The sequence below is a fragment of the Lipophrys pholis genome (genome assembly GCF_963383615.2).
Source record: "Lipophrys pholis genome assembly, chromosome: 13".
Lineage (NCBI taxonomy): Eukaryota > Metazoa > Chordata > Actinopteri > Blenniiformes > Blenniidae > Lipophrys > Lipophrys pholis.
In genome coordinates this window covers 20,127,327-20,142,448 of record NC_137632.1, presented here as the reverse complement: position 1 = coordinate 20,142,448, position 15,122 = coordinate 20,127,327, and the positions used below count along the sequence as shown (strand labels likewise).

General features: G+C 43.4%; 1 protein-coding gene across 3 annotated transcripts in view; it reads left to right on the top strand.

Annotated features, from left to right (window-relative positions):
* ptpn4a (protein tyrosine phosphatase non-receptor type 4a) overlaps nt 1-11,407 on the top strand; it is a 76,163-nt gene extending 64,756 nt beyond the window's left edge. For 2 of the 3 annotated variants that reach the window (XM_080478857.1, XM_080478858.1), the window contains exons 17-27: nt 969-1,052; nt 1,171-1,227; nt 1,480-1,636; nt 2,816-2,982; nt 3,977-4,067; nt 4,278-4,339; nt 6,487-6,633; nt 7,153-7,281; nt 9,339-9,487; nt 10,270-10,405; nt 10,495-11,052. In XM_080478857.1, coding sequence (XP_080334983.1) covers nt 969-1,052; nt 1,171-1,227; nt 1,480-1,636; nt 2,816-2,982; nt 3,977-4,067; nt 4,278-4,339; nt 6,487-6,633; nt 7,153-7,281; nt 9,339-9,487; nt 10,270-10,405; nt 10,495-10,902 — 1,587 coding nt within the window. In that variant the 3' untranslated portion in view covers nt 10,903-11,052. Of the gene's footprint in view, nt 1-968; nt 1,053-1,170; nt 1,228-1,479; nt 1,637-2,815; nt 2,983-3,976; nt 4,068-4,277; nt 4,340-6,486; nt 6,634-7,152; nt 7,282-9,338; nt 9,488-10,269; nt 10,406-10,494 lie in introns of all 3 variants that reach the window. The other variant, XM_080478856.1, reaches the window with a different exon arrangement.
* Nucleotides 11,408-15,122: the final 3,715 nt, after the last annotated feature.

The window sequence follows — 15,122 nt, the reverse complement described above, 5'->3', positions numbered from 1 at the left end:
GGTAAATGATAGCAAGGTGGCTTGAAAGTAGACAGCACTGCTCGCAGCAGCTTTTCATCTCATTGAATGTAGGTGCACATTTTTCAACAAGATGTTAAAAGTTTTATTAGGACATGGTGGTGGATGGCAGCATAAAAACTATTTACTTAACAGGAACGGTAACTAGTTAAACTGACAAATATTTCTGGTGACCACTAGTGATCGGCTAAACACAATAACCCCTCATGTCTCTCTGAGTGGTCCTCTGCAGTCCAGAAATATACACTTTTTGTAAATGTGCATATACCAGTATGATGGATATATACAGTCATTCAATGAGGCATGGATACATATGAGCTGTTCCTAAATTATTTGAAACATTAATATTCGTTTATAGCAATACTTAGAAAGTACAACTATTACATGTTTTCCTTTGCCTTTTGGCTCTTTTATACTTGAGTTTGAAATATGAAGTAATCCAAATGGTGGATTAACAAAATGAATGCTACGTCGGCAATATAGAGAAAACTTGGGCTTTGCACATTGCCAACTTCAGCACCACATTTCAGTCGTCAATCAAAAAACTGCAGTTTAGGTTTCAGTCAAAATGTGGCTTGGCTGAGCCTTGGCAGTCTTTACCATTGCAGCTGTTCTCTATTACTGGGTGAGTTTGAGAAATCCTTTAGTATTTTATCTCAGGAGTCTTCTTGGAGGTTTGATCCTTTAGGAAGTAGAGCTGGTTCAAACCATATGTAGTGATGTATCTGCCTCGCAAAACTGAAATGATTCCCATCAGCCAATCTATTTTGGTAGATTTGCAATTCCAGTTTGAATAGAATTGCTCCTTAGTGGTGAAGTGAAGAGTATCCACACTAAAGCAAATCGATTCTCTGTGTAACTGAGGAGTAATTCTGAAAATCGGACATGTTCCAGGGAAATGTGATATTGCCGAATGTAAATGTGACGCATCTGTTTCGATGTCTTTTCAGTTAAATGGAGTCGTCCCTCATGATAATCTGGTTCTGATCAAGATGCGACCTGATGAACACGGACGTTTTGGCTTCAATGTCAAGGTAAGCTGAGATCCATTCAGGAATCTTCATGCTCATTTCTTCCTTCTGCCACATTTTGTCTGAAATGGTAACTCTTGGTACTGTTAACGTGTGTGTGTGTGCGTCTCTCTCCCTCCAGGGGGGAGTGGACCAGAAAATGCCTATCATTGTGTCCCGAGTGGCTCCAGGAACATCAGTAAGTCCACATGTTGATCGTTGAAAATCAGAGTATCCGTGCCAGTAAGGGCTTTCACTTCACTCACACATCTCAGAATATCACTTCTCTGCCTTGTTGACAGAGAGACCCTCCGGTTCAGAGCAGACTGAACTAATAGCTCAGATTTAGCACATTTATACTGCACACAGTTGCCGTGCTCATTCTCACTTATCACGCGTCACATTTCTGTCCATTTTATTGTTCCTTTGTCTTCTCTCCACGTCTCCTCAGGCTGACCTGTGCGTGCCTCGCCTCAATGAGGGCGACCAGGTGGTTCTAATTAATGGGCGGGACATCTCTGACCACACCCACGATCAGGTGGTCATGTTCATCAAGGCCAGCTGTGAGAGCCACTCCGGGGAGCTGATCCTATTGGTCAGACCAAATGGTGAGTTGCTCTCCGTCCGTAAAGTCTCGATTAGTGTCGAGGATCATTTATACTCTGTTACATGTGCATATAGCTACATTCACTGTATTCATCCATTATATCCACACTTCAGTCCATCTCCTGAATGGTTATGGATACAGACCAAATGCTGCAGTACCACTGTGGATCATAGGGGGTGGTGTTGACATTAGGATAGCAGAAGTTTTTGTAAATCCTCCGTTCGTTCCTGTTCCACCTCCTCGCCACGTCGGTTATAGTTAAGTTTCCTCTTTCCTTTTTCTCTTTAATTGAGTTGTAGGTTCTTTCTGGGCAGTGACCTCTAGTGGATTGATCCACCGGGACGCAGTGGAACCGTTTGAAGTGCTTATATCTGCTTTTATGTGTTTGTGAAGCATGAATGAGCCGTTAGTGTAGCTGCTGGCTACGGACAGATCGCTACTCTGTCACAGCGCTACCGAAAGATCACCACTTAAACTTTGATAATAGTGGGAAAAGATCAAAGTGTGAAACAAACTCAACCGCCCAACTTTACCTGTTATCAACCCGTATTAGCTTTTAGAATACCTCAATTACATTTAAGCTTTTATCCACCTCACAGCTTCTCCACTAAAGTTATCATAAGACAAACTGTATCAAGGAATCCACATCACAGACACATATGGCACTCAAGACGACTGTGGCAGTTTCAATTAACAGATTGTGAACACGGGTGTGATATCTCAAGCAGCTGGTGCAGTCCCACCAACAAAATCAGCAGTCACACATCTGCTTGTGGACAACTTCAGGTCTTTTTTTTAACTGAAGACCAAGCAGCACAGCTTGGTTCCTGTACATCAGATGTATGTTTCTGCTAATCAGCACGAGCCAAGCGTGGAGAGAAGGGGAGGTTTTAAAGATGATGAAACATAAAAATTCTTGGTATTTTAACTGGGTCAAAGAGGGATTTGTGCATTCACTCCTCTCTAAGCAGATGTATGTAAGATTGCATCAATCTATTGGATGCCTGTTGCTTCACATTTTGTGATTGCATTGTTGAAATATAGGCCTTGAGATAGATCTGTGTGCATAGCTAAGTATTTCTTATGTGCTGTGGGCGAGTTGTAATTTTTTAAATCGACGCCTGGCTTTACAGAAACACCATGAACATGTAAACGAATGTGCCTTTTCTGTCCCGCTCAGCCATCTACGACGTGGTGGAGGAGAAGGCGGATTCGGAGCCGGACTTTCAGTACATCCCAGAGAAGTCGCCGCAGGACCCCACCCAGCTCGACCAGCATGCTCTGAGGGACTCCATGGTGACTCTGAAGGAAGGCCTGATCAGTGGAGCCATACTGGCACAGTTCGATGTGAGAAGATTCACATACGCTCACATAGCGATCCACACATAAACACCCATGTCTGTCACTGAGTCAGTGATGGAAGTTGCACCACCGTTTTGGCCAAGTGCTGCAACTTCTTGGGTCTGTATCGCATTTTAAGCACTGCGGCGCTGCAGTCATGACTTTTTGGGAACATTCATGTGGTGTTGATTATAAATCTTCTTTAAATTTTCTCTGAGTGTAAAGCGGGTCTACTGAATAGACGCCATAAAATGATCTAAGAACTCGACCTACAGAGTGATTTGCAGTCAATCGGTTTACATGAGCAGTGGTGGAGCTTCAGTTGTATTTTGTTTTCCTTAGCTTGTGTCCTGGTACACATGCACATAACTGAAATTGATTCATTAAGACAATTGGTCGTGATAGGCATTCTCTTGAATTGTCAGTTTCGGGCCACTTCCAGTTCACTTCTGACATCACAGACTGCAAAAGCATGAAATATGTCTCTGTACCCATCCAAAAACAAACTCCTCCAGTTTTCAGCATGTTTACAGTTAGCAGTCAGCCGGCTTCTCCTGTTTGACCTCCTGTTTACCTTCTTAAATGCTGTTTGACTTCTGGGTCAGGATTTGGCACGAAGCTCGAGCACATGTGCAGAAAACTTTGGCCCTATTGCAGTCAGACTGCTCTGTATACATGCACGAGTAAATTTCAATTTTCAATCACATTATCTGGGTGTGTTAGTGTGGCTTTGAGAATTGAGCTGAGCTGACACATTTACATTTACTTTTAAAGTCTAGTTTTAGTTGGACTGATGTAGTAATTTACTATTTTAGGTGTCATGTACACACAATGACTGCAGAAAATCGTTTTGGACAATTTTATTATTCAATCCGAATCAAATCTACAAGCTGTTTGTGTTTACTGGATTTCCACAACTTTGATGCGTGTTTTCTCTCTCTCTCGCTCTCGCTCTCTCTCTCTCTCTCTCTCTCTCTCTCTCTCTCTCTCTCTCTCACAGCAACTGTACAGGAAGAGGCCGGGGATGACCATGCTGTGTGCCAAATTACCTCAGAATGTTTCCAAAAATCGCTACAGAGACATCTCTCCCTGTACGTAGCTGCACACGGCTCCTTGCTTCTGTCGATTCGTGTGTTCAGACGTGTAGTGACGCTAACCTTTTTGTTACCCGCTTCACACGCGCTCCCTTTTTTCCACTCAACACTTTTCTACCCCCCCCTTTCATCTCATCCCTCTCTTTTTCTCACCCTCTCCCTGTGATCCTGATCCCCCCCCCCCCCCATCTTTCTCTCTGCTGACAGACGATGCCACGCGGGTCATTCTGAAAAGCACAGATGACTACATCAATGCAAATTACATCAACGTAAGTTTGCTCTCTTCCCCTTTGCTCTTTCGTGTTTTCTTTTTCTTCTTGGCCGCCTGAGGATTGGTGGGTGGTCTGTTTCGTCAAACATGGAAACACACGCTGAACCACTATGCTGGCCACGCAGCTGAGAAGAAGCCAACCACATCAGATTTACATTGCAAGCAACAACACTGAGTTAATGTTCTACATTTGTGGTGTTTGAGCCAGCGGCATCTTGTGCATGTGACTAGATGGGTGGAATCTTTACATATAAACTGTGCAAAGGTTTTAGGCATGTCTGTAAGCGGTGTGACTATCCTTGCAATATGACTTATTGGCTCTACAATAACTCCAATCATACAGGCAGAGAAATTATTTTATGTCACATGCATGAAGTGGAGCAAAGTGAGATTATGTGCTTTACTTTGAAACCATCTCGAAGGAGCAGTGTTGCTACCGTTTAACAGCCGGGGAGATTTCATGGTTTAGAGGCCTTGTTCAGGAGTTGTTGAGTCGACTGTGGAGACAAGTGGAGGCTCTCACTTTTAAAAGTCAAAATCTCCTGCTGGTCTGTGATTTTAGTGACCTTTCACTTACAAGCCCACTTCTCTCACCACTGCCACTGTCTTATGGTCTAAAAGAACAGATCAGAGTTCTTACCTCAACAACAATGATTTTGTTTGAGATTAAATGAAGAATTGTAGCCATCAGATCTATGCTGAGTTCTAAAATACTAAATATTGATTTATTTCTTCAGTATTAATACACGTTTCCATGTCTGCTCTAAATTCTAAAAAGTGTCTTATTCTTGTTCCTTGTTCTTTTGACTTGTTCTTTGATTTTCACACAACTTCACCTTGTGAGCCCCCTGTGATCTCCACCAAGGGGGTCCTGGGCCCCAGCTTGGGAACCATTAGCATTTCACTATGGCCTTAAACTATTTAGTCCTTCTTCAAACAATGATAGCTTGATCTTTTTGGAAGAATCTTGACGAACAAAGTAACAGTTTATTGAAATAATGTGATGGACTTTTTCATATTTTGCTGTTCAGTTGTGTCTCTAACAACCCTTTGAACCCTCTAATATTCACTATAAACTCCTGATATAAACAGGGATGTTTATCATTGAACAATGGCTCAAAGCAATAGCATCTCCGCACAAGGCTGAAAGTGAAAATAAGTATCTGAAAAACATGTTTCTGACTGACCTTGTTTAATGGAAAGTTTTGATTAAATACACTTGCATCTGCTACTTAATTTGCTCATGAAAGGAAATATCAGCCAATCCTGCTGCAGTAACTCAATTACAGTCATAGACAAGAGGACCTGCTGAATTGGGGAAAAAAAGTTTCATTTAAATAAATGAAGTGAGAGAATTATCAGTACCAAACTTAATTGTGCACATTTTCAAACGCAACCGTCGCAAAGTTTTCAAAGAATAATCAAGCCAAAAAAAAACCAACTAAAAGTCCGGTAGCTTTAGTTTAAAATGTCATAAAAACAACCTTGAGGTAACAGAGAGCAATAAAATAACAGAGAGACAATGGAATTCTTATTAAATCACAATCTACAGACTACCATGTAGAGCAGGTTGGCCAGGGTGCCAGAACATAACACTGGGAGCTAAACACTGGAGTCTGCAGCTACGAATGACATGCGGATAGAAAATATCGATCGCTGGTGGATGAAAATAAATCTTTCCTCTGATGAATCTCAATCCCTGCAGTCGTCTCAGAATTCAGAGGAAATATGATTTAAACAACATGAACGTGTGCATCATTCCTATTGGGTATGTCCTAATAGGCACTACTACTATTGTGCACATAGTGTAGTCTGAGTTCACTGGACTCAAACGGCATCCACAGTCACCTGATCTTCAATCGATTCAATGCCTTTGGGGCACAATGCAGCATTAGATCCAGATCACGAGGATGCTGCTTGTAACACGTCTGACGCCATCATTTCAACATGGAACGTTCCCACATTGTAAATCTGCTAAATATAGTTGTTGTAGTTGATTGTTACAAATAAAGCAGCTGTGTGTAAAAACCCCGTTGAGCAGAAACAACAAACAAAATTGATGTCTGTTTATTTCACCTTGTGGGGCAGCAATGTTTCAAGTGAATGTTTTGGATTAAACGGAACCTTTTCATTCTCTCTTTGCAGATGGAGATTCCAGCATCCAGTCTGATAAACCGCTACATAGCGTGCCAGGGCCCGCTGCCCAACACCTGCCACGACTTCTGGCAGATGACCTGGGAGCAGGGCTCCTCCATGGTGGTCATGCTGACCACGCAGGTCGAGAGGGGCCGGGTATGTAAAAGCACCCTTCAAGGACGAGGATGGGACACCACACCTGCACTGCAGTGTGTTTTAAAAAAAGAATCCTCCACAACTGGATCTGAAGTGTAACACTCAAACATAAGCCGGGAGGAGTCCAAAGCTGGGATGCAGCCTGAGTCACATGTGATGTTTAATCCCTTAATTCTACTGTCAAAACATTTGATTATTTACAGAAGGCTGCAAAGTTATACACGCTTCAGTTTTCTGCTGCTCATTTCTTTTGTTAATTTTGGAGACAAGTCTTAAACAGGCTGAAGCCAATGTTACGTAACTAAGTAGCCTGTAGAAAGAGTGCCAGGTGCAGAGGAAATGATCTTCTTTCTGTGACATGAGAGTCACTACATTTTAGAAAACTTGGGAGGGATTTCATGTGTTTATGTGCATGCGTTCCCATGTCCGTTAATGTGTGTGTTTGTGTTTAAGTGTATATGCATTTGTGTAACTTGTAAATTAACCATTTCTGAACCGACTACATGTGTGTGTTTATAGGTGAAATGTCATCAGTACTGGCCCAGTCCAGACAGCAGCGCCACCTACAGAGACTTTACGGTCACGTGTCACAACGAAGAGGGCAACTCTGCCTTCCTGGTCCGGGAGATGACTCTCCTGCACACACCGGTAGCGCACACACACACACACACACACACACACACACACACACACACACACACACACACACACCCAAGGGTGCGCACACTGTTAGCTACAACACCAATAGCCAATTAAATCAAACCCATAAAAAACAAACAAGAAGTAAAAGGCTGAAGCAGGACACAGCGAGAGTGCGTGTGCTGCTAACAAAGAGCGGGTTAGGAAGGAGGGTGAAGGCGCCGCGGAGCAACGACTCCAGAGTCCAATCAGAGCGAGGGACCAGCGTCTAAGGAAGGATGAGCTTTGCCTAGGACCCCGAGGAGGTGTGTTGCCATAGTGACCAGTGTAGGCTGTTCTTTTTCTGGCTCCCGCTGCCGCATGCGGGCAACATATTGGGATTGGGTTGCCATGGCAACCCAACCACCCCAGTCAGTCACATTGGCGAAGTAGAGGAGAGAGAGGGAGCGCAGCGGAGAGTGGGATGATGACGACTTGACAAACAGGGAAGGAGTTTGTTCAACTGTGATGCTGATGTCTTTGAATAGCTCAGTTTGCATCTTTTTTTTAAGTCTATGCTTCGAAATCAAAGATTTTCTCCTGCAACACAGTGTCTTTAACGCAAATTGAGGACATAATGCTGACCTGAAATCAGCTTTTATGTTGCTGCTGCTTTGTCCGTCGTTTCCCTCCCGTCTTTGTTTTCCTGATTACGTCCCCGCCCCATGCATCGTGACCTTTAAAGCATACAGCTATAAGAAGAGGCAATTAGCATTCTCCTCTGCCTGTGATCGTTGCCATGGAGATAGATGTGTTACCATGGCGATGCAGCGAGGCAGTATTAAAGAGGAACACGGGGGCTCCGAGCCTCACGGAGAACAGCGGTCAGCGCTTGATGTCTTGTGCATGTTGTGGGCGCATGTAAGTCGTCATCATGCCGGTCCTGTGGGGTTCAAACCTTCTGTTATCACTGAGCTACATCACTTTATTCACTCAACTCACAAATATCAACAAAGCGCTCAGCTGGTCCAGATAAGATAGACTTATTGCGGTAAACTTACAAGACGCATCAAAATCAACATGAAAGAAGTGGTGGAGCTTTTCTACAACACACGTTTCACAACATCTTTAGAAGCCATAATTACAAACAACAGCGTGTGCAGTGTCGTGCTTGGACGTCCCTGACATAAATGCAGAAACCTGACATGTGAGAATAATCCATTCCTTTGTGAAGTGGAGTCCTGACTGCGGTGAGAGTCAGTCCTCCCGTTTGTTGCCACTGCTTCAATTATTAATGAGGTTTTTGACCTGGATGGTTCCGACTTTCTGTAGTTCAGCGGTCTGCAGCCTGTGGCTTCTCAGCCTCTCTGTAGTGGCTCCCTGTAGCTTTGAAAAGATTACTTGTAAATAAAAACAACGTTCGGTTTGAGGTTACTCTATAATAAATCTTTCAGCAATTTTTCTACTAAATTATTCAGCACATTTACAGCATTGTTTTTAATGTGCACTGAAGACACAGTAAATGAATGTCACATGCCACCCACCTCTCGGAGAGAACTGAAGTACTTTTTTGTTGGTATGTGGAAAACTACAATAAAACATAATTTATGTTGCGGTTCTTTGATTTCATCGCTTCAACACAGACTACAATTTTGGTATGTACAGCACAACATTTATAGGCCGTGTTATCTTCATTTTAAAGGTTAAATCTGCCCATACAATATTTATTTGACTTGGCGGGGGGGGGGCGGCAAAAAGGCGCTTTTGATGGTAAAGGTTGCAGACCCTGGTGGATGGGAAGCACTCCCCTCAAGAGGTCTGTTAAAAAAATGTATATATATATTCTGTTTGTATTTCCCTCACCAATATGTCCTGTGACATGCTTTAATGCAACATATTCAGTCTGATTCTGTATATTAAAGCATTTGAATGTCAAAATGTAGCATTGCATGTGCTTCACATTGTAGTTTTTATGCATATGACTGAATAGTTGATACAAATAGGTGTCCATGTTGAAACCACCTCTATATTCTTCGTTACACATCTTAAAAACACTTGTGTGTGTGTGTCTGTGTGTGTGTGTGCAGAGTGAGCAGCAGAGGGAGCTCACTCAGATTCAGTACCTGGCCTGGCCGGACCATGGCGTTCCCGACGACTCCACGGACTTCCTGGACTTCGTGGCCCTGGTGCGGACCAAGCGTGCTGGACAGGACCATCCCATGGTGGTGCACTGCAGGTACGAGCAGAAGGACTCGTGCAGGTTTAAGCCCACAATATTTACGTGCAAGTCTTTTTAGACATCCATCCCACAAACACATGTCATAATAGCGCCATAGATCTAAAATAGTATTCCTTATTGCATCTATTTCTGTTGTCTAGCGGATTTATATTATCCATATAAATCAGTGGCTATCAAAGTGTGTGTTGGTCTCCTCGTCGAGGTCTTCAAATCCTAATGTAGAGTCGGAACAGCAGGAAACATCTGGGAGTCCAAGAAATGCTTTTTCCCTTTGAATTCGTGGCAAACATTCATATTGATTGATGAGTTGAGGGTTAAAAGATTCTTTTTTCCATTAAAACACACCTAAACATAGGTTTACCAGCTGTAGGAGTTATAGAAAGATTCTTATAGTTATTATGAAAGACAGACTACAGCAGCACTTCTTAAAGACCCTTCAGACTGATATGTTTCAAAATAAATACACATCTACAAATGAATTTAAAACTCGACATGACACCTTTAAAAGGAAGAATGGATAAGTAGATAGTAACTAAAGTAAAGAATAAATACATCATAAAGACCTGCAAGATATTTTTAAATGATTGATTGATTTTCTTTTGAATTTCTACACGTGTCTCTACTATTTGTGATGCTTACACACAAATGTCTGGATATGAATGAAAATAGACATTGACTTGACAAAGATCCACTGAGGCTCAGATGTATTTGTGTGTAGGAAGATTGATATATAAGATGACAGATCTTAACCTTCTATCTGTACTTGCTCTTCCCTCCAGTGCGGGGATTGGCCGGACAGGAGTTCTGATCACAATGGAGACGGCGCTGTGTCTAATGGAGTGCGGTCAGCCAGTGTTTCCTCTGGATATCGTCCGAACCATGAGAGATCAGAGGGCCATGATGATCCAAACACCTGTACGTAAACGCGCCCGTTTGTCTGTCCGGCTTCTCTCGGCCTTTACAAACCAGCAGCTGAACTCTCCCCGTCTGTCCCTCTTCCTCAGAGCCAGTACCGCTTCGTGTGCGAGGCCATCCTGAGAGTTTACGAGGAGGGCCTGGTCAAACCACTCAAGACGGCGGTCTACCACCTGAGAGAGAAGGTGAGCGACGACAGGGAGGAGAAGAAGGAGCAGAACGCAGGCGAGGAGATAGAGGATGCAGCGGCGGGCGCAGAGGACGGGGAGGCGGCGGTGGCAGGAGCAGCGGAGCTGCTAGAAGGAGGACTGGACGAAGAGGACGACGACGACGAGGAAGTGGAGGTGCTGGATGTAGGAGAAGTGACTGAGGAGGAGGAGGAGGAGGAGGAGGATGAGGAGGAAGAAGTAGAGGAACCGAGCGTTGCGAGCGCCACCAGCATGACGAGTGAGACCAGTGCCAACCCGGACCCTGACCCCGATACCGCTAACCCGTGACATTTGACCTCGGGCCGGGGTCACCGGACAGAGGCCAGGAGACCGGAGGAAAGAACAAAAGCACTGTTGCACTTTATGCTGATGAAAAAAACAAAAACAAATAAAAGACAAAACAAACGTGAAAGTCACGGATGAGATGGAATTTAACGAAAAGCAACCCAGCTGTGTTGAATAGGTACCATTAGGGGATATTGTACGATCAGGGTAAAGGAAAAAAGTATACAAAGAGTTAAAGGTTACAAGTACGAGAAAACAAAAGGTGGATGGGGAATCGCTGTAGTGCCATAAGTACGAAGGGGAAGGGCTGCCCCCTGTGGACGGAAAGCTCCCCCCTGCCCCTCTTTTTTAACCCCCGAAGGGTCGCCCTGTCCCCTTCTGAGCGAGTCTGCCAGACGGACCTGCCTTTTTTTAGTGTCCTTTTAGCTGATAAAGAGATATACCTTATCTTTTGTTCCTCAGAAAGAGTATTTATTGTGTTTTAGTTTGTGTCAAACCCTGTCCACTGAACAAAAAAAGACAAGTTGTACGTTTTTGTTTGTATGAGTCTAGAGCTTCATGCTTTCCTGATGAAAACTTAGCTAGTCAAGTAGTGTGATTCCTCTTCTTCTAACTTACTTCTTTATTTCTTTTTGATTTTTGTGAGGGAGTGGGGGTGGGACCCAGTGATTTAATTTATTGTGCTTGGGTTTTTGATCTTACTCGACTTTCCTCTCTGTGCCACCCCCTCCCCCTCCCCCTCCCCGACAGTGCAAACAGCTGGGAGCATGCTCCATTTCTGTGCTACAGCGAGTCGGCCTCCTGCTTTGCGCTGGGTTTTACGAGCTAGCGACGTTGCCGATTGCTTTACGTTGCTCGGTGCCCGTGTTTACCAGAGGAAACATCTCTACCGTTGTTACACTTGGTGGCAAGATCAGTCTTTTTTTTTTTTGTTTTTTTTTTTGCCATAAATAATTGAGAAGACGTGGATTCACCACAGCAAGATGCCCCAGTGGACCCCAGATAAGGGGCTTTTATAACACCTTATAAATATATATGTGTCTGTAATAAGATGAGATTTCTAAGTTAATACTTAGATTTTTGCAGATTTAGACGTGCACATCAAAAATTATGTGTAACAACATTTGCACCTGTGTAGTATGTTTGGTGTGAGTGCACTTAGACTGTGCGTGCCGACAAGCGCCTGTACCTGTCTCACACAATCCTCAGTCTGCTGGATCTTAACAAACGGCTTTTAGTTTCCTGTTAACACAGGAGTCCTCTGCGGTCTGGGTTTAAAAGCCCTCACTTTGACAAACAGGCTCATATTTGTGTCTATACAACCTTCAACACATTGATTACCACTGTGGTAGTGCTCATTGATTTCACACTTAACAGGAAATAAACCGGTTGACAAAAGTAAGCCTACAAGTCCAGCCTGAGGGCAAAGAAAGCCCAAGTTATACCTGAAGACAGACATTTACAGGTCCTTGTTGTCACACACACACACACACACACACACACACACACACACACACACACACACACACACACACACACACACACACACACACACACACACACACACACACACACACACACACACATCTCGGTACACATACACCCATGCAAATATTATTAAACATACACAGATGTAATTGTGGTGGGTTTTAGCAACACCTGGAGCTGGACCCGACAACCTTGCTTCCAATCTATAGGCCACACGCCAATTTTCATGTGTATATGCTGTCTGTACGCACACATCTAAGTACGATATTACAAATCTCATTACAGACACACTATGTGCCCCATCCTCCGGCCTCACCGAGCGACCCTCCGAACGCAGCTGAGCTCAGTTCCTTTTCCTCCCCGGGCCTGCTGAAGTGTCCTTGAGCCACACACAGACAGCAGAAGCAGCTTTTGAAGAGGTCCTTCTTAGACCTCGAGCTAATTTATCGATCCCACGTTATGCAACCCGACATTTCTTGCTTTCTTTGCACAGGTCAGTCAGTAGAAAGGAAACGAGCAGGGGTCGGAATCACACACACACACACACACACACACACACACACACACACACACACACACACACACACACACACACACACACAGGCTGTACAGCGTCGGCAACCAGAAAACGTCATACGTGGTGGAAAGTTGCTGGAAGTTTTATGCAATCATTTTTATTTTTTATTTTTTTAATTATTCCTGAGCGCCTCTCGGCTTGGGAATGAATGGACAAGCTACCCGGGTACCTGCTTTACACATCATGTGAGCCAGAAGGAATAAACAGGACTTTATTCTGTCAGTCTTGATTGAAGCGTAACAAAACGAGGCCGGCTCAGAGACGTAGTACAAACAAAACTCTCTCAATCCGTGTTTTCTTTTTATTTCCGTTCCTCCCTCCCAATTGTACGGCATCATTTTAAGGCACATGTTGTTTTATTTTTTTTTTATGTCAAGCTGATGTGTCAATGAGTGAGACTAAATGATGATGTATTTTCAATTCACAAAACCCCGGTATCAAGTTCCTTGTTGAGTCTTTCTTTCTTCTCTCCCTCTCTTCTACCAGTCCAGGTGAAGTTGTCATTGTGCTTTTTTTCATAGCAGTATGGAAGTGTGGCAAACAGAGTCGCTTTTTTGGAGATATTTTTCTTACCTGCGATGGATTCTGCTGGAAAAACCTACTGGTGTGTGCGTGTCAGTGTGAGTGTGCGGTTCTCCCTCTCTTCTTCTGCCATTTCTAACATTGTTAGCTGTCTGGTCTACGCCTGCTTGTCTGTTTTAACTGGAAATGAAAGGTTGTGTCATAAAGCTTCTAATCTGATCTAAAAGGTTTTTTTTTTTTTTTTAAGAATGGGGGGGAATAAAAGTGCAAAGAGAACCCTTTTAAAGAGCTTTTATTAAAGGTGGGGATGACTGCCTGTGCAACAATTCACAGCTGTTGTAAACAGCTGAATCATACTTTTACCACATGTGGAGGTGGGATCAAGAAGAGCCTAGAACCCCCCCACACACACACACACACCTTCTCTCTTTCTTTCTCCCTCCTTAATCTGTTCTGTATTGGCCTTGACCAAGCGTCCTTCAGTCGTTTGTGCAAAGGCCCACGCAACATCCACCATCAATTCTTCTCATTGTTTTTTCTCCCCGATGCCTTCCTTTTGGATCATTATACTCGGATCCCACTCTCTCTCTCTCTCTCTCTCTCTCTCTCTCTCTCTCTCTCTCTCTCTCTGCGCCCTAAAGGCGGATGACACATCTCAGCAGAACACCGTGGGTACAGTAGCAGCGGTATCGGAGCGGCGTACGAGACAAAACCAGGGCTGGTCAGTCAGTAAGGAAAGCGACAGAGAGAGAACCGGGCTTTTGATGGGAAGAACAAAAAGAAGTTTTCTCCTCCAGAAGTGGCGTCAATCAAACGATTTTAAAGAGACTAACCCAAGTGAACAAACCCCTGTTGAATCATAGATGATTCAAGGCTGCCTAAATTTCCCATCGGCAGAGAGCTGTCTTAAGTTAAGAGTGTTTCCTTGTCCAATCGGTACTGTGTGTGCGTCCCGGGGTGCCGATCTAAAGCGGAGTCGGAGGGGACAAGACTTGGGACGTGGGGTGGGCTCGGGTTAGCTGTATTTTTGTAGAGACTGGAAGGGACAGCACTTTGTAGAAGGCTGAGTGGCAGGTTAGTGCTACTGAACAACAACAACAAAGAGTTAAGAGACATAAAGCATTGTTAAAATTAATTGTTCTTTTCTTTTTAATTTATCATTTTCTTTTTTTCTTTTTTTTGGGGTGGGTGGGGGGGGTAAGACACCTGTAGGGAACCAAGAACAAGAACTCCTAACTACACAGTGCCACTTGTTAATTTTGTGTAAATAATACTAGACCATGTAAATACAATGTTGTATATGAAAAAAAAATCTTTAAAATAAAAAGGGAAAATCCTTTGTGAGCAGAAAGATTTTTTTATTTTCCTTTTCTTTTACCCTCTTTCTTTGGATAATTCAAAAACTGTGACACAAAATGATGTTTCTTTAAAAAAAAAAAAAAAAAACTTTGTTTGATTTGAATTTCCTAACGGCGAGTGTATATATACTGAACCACAAATGTTTTACCGTATTATGCCCTTGGTTAACTCCTACCTGTGTCATAAAAAAAGACAAACTTTGTCCTCGGTTGCTTGTTTCTTTTCATGGTTATCATGGTTTTCCGGTGCTCTGGACATGTCTATAAGCTTGATTATG